Source organism: Desmodus rotundus, chromosome X, assembly GCF_022682495.2.
Source record: "Desmodus rotundus isolate HL8 chromosome X, HLdesRot8A.1, whole genome shotgun sequence".
Classification (NCBI taxonomy): Eukaryota; Metazoa; Chordata; class Mammalia; order Chiroptera; family Phyllostomidae; genus Desmodus; species Desmodus rotundus.
Window position 1 is genome coordinate 66,344,162 of NC_071400.1, and position 10,113 is coordinate 66,354,274.

A 10,113-nucleotide genomic window follows, 5' to 3' on the forward strand; every position below is an offset into this window, starting at 1 on the left:
GATTGCACAAATAAGTGGAACAACAAATCAACTTTAATCTCTCCCTTTCCCTCTTTCTGTCTCTAAAATCAATAAATCTTTTTAAAAAGCCCCGGCTGGTGTGGCTCAGTGGACTGAGTGCCAGCCTGCAAACTGAAGGGTCACCAATTCAATTCCTGGTCAGGGTTGCGGGCCAGGTCCCCCATGGATGTTTCTCTCCTCTTTCTCCCTCCCTTCCCCTTTCTCTAAAAATAAATTTAAAAATCTTTTAAGAAATACTTAAATGTTAAAACACCATCTTCGTTTTGTAGATAAACCAAGAGCTGGGTGGGAAAATCCCATCCCAGGTTTCTCAAAGACAAGGGTGGATGGTCTCAGCTTTCAAAGCCTCCAGGACCCCCCGCCCCCCGCCGCCTGGAGGGTTCCTAATCTTCTCTCTAGGTGTGGGAGAACTACGTATTAACAAGGTGCGGCTACTGTAGCCCACCTCGGGAGGTCCGAGTCTCGTTATCCCAGGAAGTTGTTGCCCGTAAGCCCTCTGAGCAGGACCGAGGTGGGAAATCTTCGACCCTTTCCCGTTCAGCAAAGGGAAGACTCTCTAGCCCACCCCTCCTCCCTCCCCTCAGATTCCCCTGGCCATGGCCTCGCCAAGCTTCCTCCACTCTCCGCTTCTTCCTAGGAGTATGCCATTTTCACTCGCGTTGTTCCCAAGCCACGAAATTTGGACCAGTAGGGCTGCAGTCTCGTCTTCCAGCCAAGATGAGTCATTTCCGGTGACAGACTCCCTCCCCCGGAAGTGAGACCCAATGTAAACACCGGAACCGGGTGTCAAGGCCCTGGAGGTCAGAAAGCCGGGCCGCGGGCGGCACCGAGAGCTGTTCTTGGGGTCGAGAGGCGCGGAGGTCAGGTCAGAACAGGTGGAGCGGAGTTGGGACATAACCTCAGGGTTTGGGGTTAGGTTGGAGGCCTTTTGATCAAGGGTCTTGGTGGATGAGGGGTCTAGAACAGGGATCTCGATGGGGCGCTGGTGTTGGAAGGAGTATGAGTGCTGTCTTGGACAAGAAGAAATGCTGGGGACTGGAGGCTTTGTGTGAGGCATCTCAGGGCAGGGTTCTTGGGTGGCTGGGTGGTGCAGACCTTTGGAATGGGAGTCCAAATAAGGGGATCTTGGAAGATGGGGCTGTCAAAATAATGGATCGTTGGAGAATGAGATGGTCCGGGGGACGTAGTACAGGGGGGAAGGAAGTAGGCGGGGCTCTTGGAGCATAGAGAGGCGTCTGCCTGGGAAAAGGTCTTGAGGAGGTCCGGGATTGTAGCGAGTATGGGGGGACCGACCTCTTAAGGCCTGGGGCAGGAGTCTAGGAGGTTGAGTTATCTCAGGCAGGGATTTGGGGAGGTGTGTATCCTGGACAGTGGTCTTAAAGGGGTAGGAATGTCCTGGGGTAGGGTCATGGAGAGAGGATAGGGGGTTTGGAGGAGGAATCTGTCAACATACGAAACATCCAGACCTGTTGAGAATTTTTATGAGTTTATTTGATCCAAAACTGACTACAGTTGCCAGAAAACAACATCTCAAATGCTTTAGAGAATAACAGTTTGCAGTTTCTTTTATGCATTTGAGATTAAGATGAAACCATAAAGCAGATTACACATGAAGGTGGAAGAAAGCTAGGTGAGGATCGGATTAGAAAGAGAGGTCTGAAAGGTGGCATTTCAAAGGTTAATCTAGATTCAAAGAAGCTATGCACAGGGCTTGCTTAAGGCAAAGATAAGCCTTTTACTAAAGAAGTTATATGCCTGGGACGTGACTACTCACCAGGAGCTGCCCAGTTATGAATTTGTAATCAGATCATCCTGTGAGGTTAACTTTCTGTAGAATCCTTTTTTGTTGTTGTTGTTCACAGATCTTAGGGGGACAGGATTCCTGGGGGTAGGTCCAAGTCAACCCATGTTGGACTCAGGAACAGCAGAGCACATTGAAAAGGATGTCCCCAGGGTAGGGGATTTGGAGTGTTAGGGGATTCTGAGGTAGGGTCTTCAGGGCATAAGGGAATCTGGGGAAACCTCCAGGGTGGTTCTGGTTGGGCAGAAGTTAGCCCATCTCAAGGTAGTCAAGGGATCCTAAAGGGGTTTGGAGAAACTTGTGAGGAGGGAAGGTATGAGAGCACTCCAGGGTGGTGGAATAGGTTGGTAGGTTCAGAAGGGCATGAGGAGGGGAGTTTCAGTGGGTGGTACCAACCATAGCTGGTCTTAGGGCCAGGTCATGCAGGTGCAGGAAGAGGTAGATGTCCTAGCTTCCTGTCCCCATTTGTTGACAGGTAGAGTTGGGTGCTAGATTCAGGTGTGAAGATGAGAAATGGGTAGGGATGATTCCAGGTCATATTGGACATCGGGGCCAGGATTGCCTGGGACTGGAGAGGAGATGTCACTGGGTCATTTACTGTCTTATTACTTTCTGACAAGCTGTTTATGAGGGCTGGGAAGTAAGGAGGAGGTGTGGAGTCCAGGTAAGGGTAGCCTTGGAGCTGAGGTCAACCAAATGTGAGAAGATAGGAAGGTTCCTGGCCATGCTGTGTGGAGTATTGGAAGCTTAGAGTGGAGACCCCAGGACTCTTCTCTCCGTTTTTGTCTTCTTTGCAGTCCTGCTGGTCTTAGTAGAGTGAGAGATAGAATAAGAAATCAATTAGGGAAAAAAAAGAAAGAAAGAAATCAATTAGGGGCAGGAATTCTAGGACTTGGAAGGCAAACAGACCCCAGGACTCTCCCCAACCCTACCCCCTACCTACTTCCAGGAAAGCAATCCTGGATCATGTCCCAGCAGCCACTTCGAGGAGTAACCAGCCTGCGTTTCAACCAAGACCAAAGTGAGAGAGACTTGTGTCTATACCCTTGTGGGAGGGAGGGAGAGAGGGAGGGTGAGAATGGTCAGAGGTGGTTGTTAAGCAGCCCTAGCTTCCCACCCAGGAATGTTTTGAGGCAGCCTGGATTCCTCCCATTCCCCAGGCTGCTTTTGCTGTGCCATGGAGACAGGCGTGCGCATCTACAATGTGGAGCCCTTGATGGAGAAGGGGCATCTGGGTGAGCCATTGGTGGGGATGAGGCAGTGGGCAGAAGGGATGAAGGAACGGGCTGGGCATTGGCTCCCACCCCTGCTAATACCCTGGTCCTTGTCCAGACCATGAGCAGGTGGGCAGCATGGGCCTGGTGGAAATGCTGCACCGCTCCAACCTGCTGGCCCTGGTGGGCGGTGGTAGCAGCCCCAAGTTCTCAGAGATCTCAGGTAAGCCCTCATCTCATCCCACCCTTGGCCCAGATTCCCTGGAATCCTAGCCTTCCCCAGGCACCCCAAGGCATTGGCAGCTGAAGATGTCAGAGCACCTTAGAGTCACACAGTGAAGCCTACAGCTTAAAAGTCATATATCTTATAGCTTAAGAAGCTTGGTGTTTTGTCTTCACTTAACAAACATTAATTGAATGCCTCCTGTATGCCATGTCTTTACCTATAGGGTGCTTGCTGTGAGCCTGGTACTGTTCTAAATACTGCACGTGTGTTAACTCATTTAATCCTCACAATAACTCTGTGGTAGGAGGCATCATTATCCCCATTTCTATGGATGAAGAAACTGAGGCCCAGAGAGGTTGAGTGACCTATCTAAGGTCATACAACTAATTGGTTTTAACATCTTCAAGCTGTCTCCCCAATACCCACTTGCCTTGACCCTCAAGTGCCATCTTATTTTAAGGGGTTTTTTTTTATTCCATTGGGGCATGGCAAGAGACTTGCCCTAGGCAAGTGACAGAGCCTAGTATTTCTCATAGAAATCTCGGGAGTTCAGGGACTAGGACCTTAGAGGCAGAAATAGTTAGTGACAGGAAATTACAGGCCTGGGTATGAATCCCTGCCTGGCTGCTGATGGGCTATGAGGTCCTTGGCCAAATACTCAATCCCTTCAAGCTTCAGTTTCCTCACTTGTAAATGGGTATAATGGTTCTAGAACCTGTTCTCTCAGGAATAATGCCCACAAGTACTCACACTGTGTGAGGCTCGCATTGAGTGTTAGCAAAAGGTTAAACAAGTGGGTTGAGGTCCCATGGGGAGTAGGGGTGGGTCTTGTGTCACCAGGGATGCTCTTCACCTTAAATCTTGGCCCCCAACAATGCACCCACCTGCCCAGCAGTGCTGATCTGGGACGATGCCCGGGAGGGCAAGGACTCCAAGGACAAGCTGGTGCTGGAGTTCACCTTCACCAAGCCAGTGCTGGCTGTGCGCATGCGCCATGACAAGTGAGCCTGAGGAGGACTGGGGGTGGGGGGCAGGTGGGAGGTCCCTACAGCAGGCAAGAGGATTAGTCCTGCCTGGACATTCTGCCTTCCCCTCATGGCCATCCGGTGTTGTGTGATGCCCACAGAATCGTGATTGTGCTGAGGAACCGCATCTATGTGTACTCCTTCCCTGACAATCCCCGAAAGCTGTTTGAGTTCGACACCCGGGACAACCCAAAGGGTGAGAGGACCCAGATATGCAGGAGTAAGGGCGGGAGGCAGTGGATGGGGTGGAGGGGAGAAAGTGAAGAGCAAACAGAAGGGGCACACAGAGAGAGAAATGGAAAAAGAGAGTCAGGGAGAGATTTTGTACAGAGATGCTCAGATGGCCTGAGATGCTCATATCCCCCATGTGTCCAGCTTTCCATCCCTTAGCCAGTTCTCTTTCCCCACCCTTACCCCTGCCCCACCCTTTAATGCCCCAGATATCAGAGTAAAAATACCTAATAAGCACATAAGTGGGTGTGTCAGGGACCCCTGGGCCTCCTGGAGCTGCCACAGCTGTGTAGGGAAGAGGGGACTATACCTCGCTGGTGGGGAGCACAGCTGAGGGCAGCACCCTGAGGGTTCTGTGGGTAACATGTGTCAAGGAAGGTCAAAGTCCAGCCCTTATCCAGCTCTGTCCATTCTGAGACCCTACATGGCCCCTGCCTCCCCTTCACCAGCTCACCCCCCTCCCCCCACTTCATCTTCACACCCTAGGGCTCTGTGACCTCTGCCCCAGCCTGGAGAAACAATTGCTAGTGTTCCCAGGACACAAGTGTGGGAGTCTGCAGCTTGTGGTAAGTTTTCCAGTGGGCAGGGGTGGGTAGGTGGGTGGGCTAGTTCTCCCTGTGGACTCTGAGACCCTGCCATCCATACTATCCCAAGCCCAGACTGCTCCTTCCCACCATAGGACCTGGCAAGCACAAAGCCTGGCACTTCATCTGCTCCGTTTACCATCAACGCACATCAGAGTGACGTGGCCTGTGTGTCCCTAAACCAGCCAGGCACCGTAGTGGCCTCAGCTTCCCAGAAGGGCACCCTTATTCGTCTTTTTGACACACAGTCCAAGGAGAAACTCGTGGAGCTGCGCCGAGGCACTGACCCTGCCACCCTCTACTGGTGAGCACAGGGAATGCATGGTGGGCCAGCAACTCCACACCATATGACATGCTGACATCATTGCTGGTCTCTCTTCCAGTATCAACTTCAGCCATGACTCCTCCTTCCTATGCGCTTCCAGTGATAAGGGCACTGTCCATATCTTTGCTCTCAAGGATACCCGTCTCAACCGCCGCTCTGCGTGAGTACCCCTGTCCCCTGCCTCACCCTGCCATGTCCCTCTCCCCCTGCCCATGTACCACACCTGGGCTAAGTTAGTGCTGCTTGCAGGCTAGCTCGTGTGGGCAAGGTTGGGCCTATGATTGGACAGTACGTGGACTCTCAGTGGAGCCTGGCGAGCTTCACTGTGCCTGCCGAGTCAGCCTGTATCTGTGCCTTTGGTCGCAACACTTCCAAGAATGTCAACTCTGTCATTGGTGAGTGGGACTAACCCTTGACTGGGGGTATTACATGGGCAAAGACCTGCAGGTTGGACCTAAAGAATTTTAGGGAATAGGAAGCCTGAAGAAGCTAGAATGGGTGGTTCAACTCCGTTATCACTGAGGGGAATGTCATGCAGGCAACAGGCCTGGAAGGAGACTGTAGGCCATGGGACACCTGGATTCAAATGTGTAGCTTTGGCAGCTTCTAACGTTTTACTGATTTTCCCTCCCCTCCTCCAGCCATCTGTGTAGATGGGACGTTCCACAAATATGTCTTCACTCCTGATGGAAACTGCAACAGAGAGGCTTTCGATGTGTACCTTGACATCTGTGATGATGATGACTTTTAAGGACCCTGTGTGGGTTGTGCTAGGGACCTGCCGTGGCAGAGTGCAAAGCATTTATGGGGGTGGGAGTGCTGGAAGCCACCAGCCAGCAAGCACTAATGGGGCAGGAGCCCACTTTCCACTCCACAGAACAATGCCTAAACAGCTCATTTCCCCCAAGCACTTATTAGTGATTGTGCCCTTAAGGACTGTGTGCCCACAGAGCCAGGCAAGGGACTCAGAGAGAAGCAGCAGATGCCCTGGGCTCCCAACCTGGAGAAGACCAGGGACCCTGAGGGAGTTCCCTAATCCAACCTGTGGGGATTAAAAAAAAAAAAAAAAAACTTCCTAGAAAGAGCCAATCTTTGGTGAATATGAATAAAAAGCCCTTAATAGTATTTACGGCTGGACCTCGGGGGTGGGACCTGGAGGAGATGAGGCTGAAAAGGCACTGCAGGAGTTTCCAGGAAAGGTGTGACCCTCTTGGACAGGCAGGAGGTGGGATCGTGCTCCGGTCCTTATGACAGTCCCTGCCATCATCATCTCTGCTACATCCGTTTGCCTGGTTACTATTACTGCGTCGCCAGTGTTGCCTGGAACAGTCCCTCCTGGCGCCCCCGTCCGGGAGTGCATAAGAACTCGCTGCGGATACTTAGTTTCCCTGCAGCCCCTGCTGCCTTACTGTTCTGGTATTTGCATTCCTGGTCACGTGCTTTGCTGCGCCTGCGCTAAATACCTGAGTGGATAGGGTAACAGACGCCCCGCCCAGACTCCATTTCCCAATATCCGCAGCTGCAGCAGCAGCAGCAGCGCGGGGAGTAACGGGCATTGTAGTCCGGCTGCTCTTCTGGCTGGTCCAGCTACATCGACTTGCAGGATGTCGGAGGTGCGGCTGCCACCGCTACGCACCCTGGATGACTTCATTCTGGGGTCTGCGCGTCTGGCAGCCCCGGATCCATGCGACCTGCAGAGATGGTGCCATCGCGTCATCAACAACCTCCTCTACTACCAAACCAACTACCTTGTCTGCTTCGGCTTCGGTCTTGCTCTGGCTGGGTGAGGGAGGGAGGCGCCAGTTGGCCCGGGGTGCCTGCAGGGCATAGAGGGTGGGCCCGTGGGATTCTGAGAACTGGGAAGGGGAGGCTGCAAGGCACGGGAAGGCAAATTCAGTAGATTTGGAAAGCCTAAGGTGCTTGGGAGTGGGGGGACTCAAAGTGAATGGGACCTAGTTATAAGGAGGACCTGGGGCTGAATACAGCCTGGCTGAGGAGGGCATGAGAGGGTTATTGGGACTAGAAGGAAGGCCCAGGGAAGATGGAGAACGTGGAACTAAGGGGAAAACAGTGGGGAGGTGGACCTGAAAATAAGGAGAGCTTTAAAGTGTGTCCTGAGTGTGTCTGGGGGTAGTGGGGCAATGTTACTGATGGGGCCAGGTTAAGGGGGCCCTAGAGGCCTTAGGGCAGGGACAGGGATATCGCTGTGGTCGAGTTGAAGGGTTTGGAGGGTGAACTTGTGGAGGATCTAGGTGCGGAGGGGAGTCTGACTGGAGTGCAGTAGGAGCAGGTACGAGCAGGTACTTGTTGGGGAACTTGAGCCAAGAGGGAGGACCCAGGGATAGAAGGCCTGAGACCTGAGAGGAATGGAGAACCTGGAGAAGGGACTTGGGTGGGTTTGCAAGTTAACGGTGGGGACTAAAGCCTGGAAGGGGGTCCTTTAAGGACCCTGGGCCTGGGGAGAGGAAGTGTGTTGACACAGAAGGCCTGGGAAAAGAATCTGTAAGGGTTGGTTGGGCTCAAATGGTGGGTTTGGGGGTAGGATGGGGTGGGGTACTGGAGAGGGGCCCTCCAAGGGTAGGGTCAGTAGGAAAGACTGGGGAAGGAGCCTATCGAGGTGGGAGGGGCCGAAGCTCAGGAAGATGGGGCTGTAGGATTGAGAAGAAGGGAGTCGGAAACCCTGGAGGTGGACCTGTTGGAAATAGGGCTGGCGGGAGGGTCCAGAGAATGGGGACCTAAGCTCTTAGGGCTTGCATTGCAGTCTTGGGAGGCTTAGAGGCTGGGCGGCTCTCTCCTCGACTGATCTACTAGCTTAGTTCTATTGTCCCCGCAGGTACGTGCGCCCGCTGCACACCCTCCTAAGTGCACTGGTGGTAGCGGTGGCCCTCGGGGTGCTGGTGTGGGCGGCTGAGAGTCGTGCAACCGTGCGCCGCTGCCGCCGCAGTCACCCCGCCGCCTGCCTGGCGGCAGTGCTTGCCGTTGGCCTCCTGATTCTCTGGGCAGTGGGCGGCGCTTGCACCTTCCTGCTCAGCATTGCCGGGCCTGTGCTTTGTGAGTCTCCACTACCCTGAGATAGCGGGAACAAGGCCAGCCCTTGGCGCCAGGCTGGCCCTGCCTTGGTTCCTGGGCGGAGAGGGGGCTGGGAGGACCCGGTGGGTGTGGCCACGCTCCTTTACAAAGCACCTTCCCTGGCTTTGCTCCCCTTGTTTGGGAACGCCCTTCTTAATACCGCTTTTCTGGCCCTCCTGGTATTAAGTTTCTTCCACCAGCCACATCCCCCTTACTGGTCACCCTCCCTGGCCACGCCCCTGTTGCCAGGCATTGCTCCGCCACAGTTTCAGGATCATAGGTGCCCTGTCCACTGACCAGTGGCCTGCCTGTGCTGTTCCCCTTTGTGGGCCGCCATTGGCTAAAGGCTGATGTCCCATTCCACTGACCACTGACCACTCCTTTCGATATTGCCCGTAGTGATCCTGGTGCATGCCTCGCTACGCCTGCGCAACCTCAAGAACAAGATTGAGAACAAGATTGAGAGTATTGGTCTCAAGCGGACGCCAATGGGGCTGCTACTGGAGGCCCTGGGACAAGAGCAGGAGGCTGGATCCTAGGGCCCCGGGATCTATACCCAAGACCTGGAGAGTGCCACCCCCACCCTGACTCATAACCGGAATTCAAAGCACTTTCCCACCCCTTAAAATAGGAGCCCCTTTTCCATTTCAAAAAGCAGGGCATCTGTAACCACCCCCCTGCTTCAGCCTCCAGATCCAAAACTGGGATAACCCTCATATCCAGTCCCCATTACCCAGGGGACCAGAGTCTTCCCCAGCCCTGAACTTGGGACACAGAGACACCCACATCTAGCCCAAAACTGGGGCTTGAAGACCTGAGTATACATGGCCAATATCAAACTTGACAGAGACACTCCCCCAACCCCAAACTGGGACCCACTTGTCTCCCATGCTCAACCCCAAAGCTGTGGGACGTGGGACCAAGGCATTCTCAAATCTTGAACCTTAGACCAAGGTTTTTCCATGCCACACCCCAGCTTTGAACCCAGATCAAAGCATTGCCAAATCTTGACCCCAGGACCCGAGGTACCAGTCTCCCTCTGAGTGGAAATCAGGTATCCTGACCCTGTTGAACCCTTGGTCCCAAGTAACCCCACTTACCAGTCCCATTTGCCTCCCTCCAGTTCTGCTTAGGGATTCTGCCTCTCATCTTCTGCCAAAGTTCCACAGTGGTGAGGGCCATGGGGGTGGGGGGAGCCCCAACTTGGAATGAAGCATATATATCGGTGTTGCTGCAGCAATAAAGGCTGTTATGTGGCTCAAGCCAATTGGGCCTCCTGGATAAAGACTGCACATTTCAATGGGCTATTGCAACCTTCTGCTAGACTCTGATTGGGTCTCTCTGTGAAATATGTGGGCTTATGTGGTGTCTTATGTCTCCTTCTGGGGACCTGTTACCATAGCGGCATTAATGCGCAGGTAGTTGAAGGCATACAGTGTTTCCATTATCATCATCATTGTATTACTAAGGGCTCTTGCTCAGGGATAGCCAGAAATCTGACCACAGACAGGCAAAGGAGTTGCCCCACATCACAAAACAAGTAAAGCCAAAGTGGTTGACATTATCGCAAGCTATTCCCATGGTTTTATATCTTTCATAACAGTGTTAAAAAGTCAT

The 10,113-nt window shown here is 53.2% G+C and overlaps 2 protein-coding genes across 8 annotated transcripts; both read left to right on the forward strand.

Annotated features, from left to right (window-relative positions):
- The first annotated feature begins 757 nt into the window (after positions 1-757).
- Positions 758-6,535, forward strand: WDR45 (WD repeat domain 45). 7 transcript variants are annotated; one of them, XM_024580069.3, is made up of 11 exons: positions 758-886; positions 2,772-2,843; positions 2,983-3,057; positions 3,155-3,259; positions 4,158-4,263; positions 4,389-4,483; positions 5,005-5,084; positions 5,198-5,406; positions 5,486-5,587; positions 5,677-5,822; positions 6,069-6,533. In XM_024580069.3, the coding sequence occupies exons 2-11, from the start codon at positions 2,789-2,791 to the stop codon at positions 6,176-6,178; spliced, it is 1,083 nt and encodes a 360-aa protein (XP_024435837.2). In that variant the 5' UTR covers positions 758-886; positions 2,772-2,788; the 3' UTR covers positions 6,179-6,533. The 7 variants fall into 7 exon arrangements, with proteins under 7 accessions (XP_024435837.2, XP_053773156.1, XP_071076430.1 ...); XM_071220329.1 differs by having other exon boundaries at positions 770-881; positions 4,155-4,263; positions 6,069-6,534; XM_071220332.1 differs by having other exon boundaries at positions 776-886; positions 4,155-4,263.
- Positions 6,536-6,917: 382 nt separating this feature from the next.
- On the forward strand, positions 6,918-9,795 carry PRAF2 (PRA1 domain family member 2). The gene is made up of 3 exons (XM_024580070.4): positions 6,918-7,210; positions 8,261-8,478; positions 8,896-9,795. Exons 1-3 carry the CDS (start codon positions 7,032-7,034, stop codon positions 9,033-9,035), a joined length of 537 nt encoding a protein of 178 aa, XP_024435838.1. The 5' UTR covers positions 6,918-7,031; the 3' UTR covers positions 9,036-9,795.
- Positions 9,796-10,113: the final 318 nt, after the last annotated feature.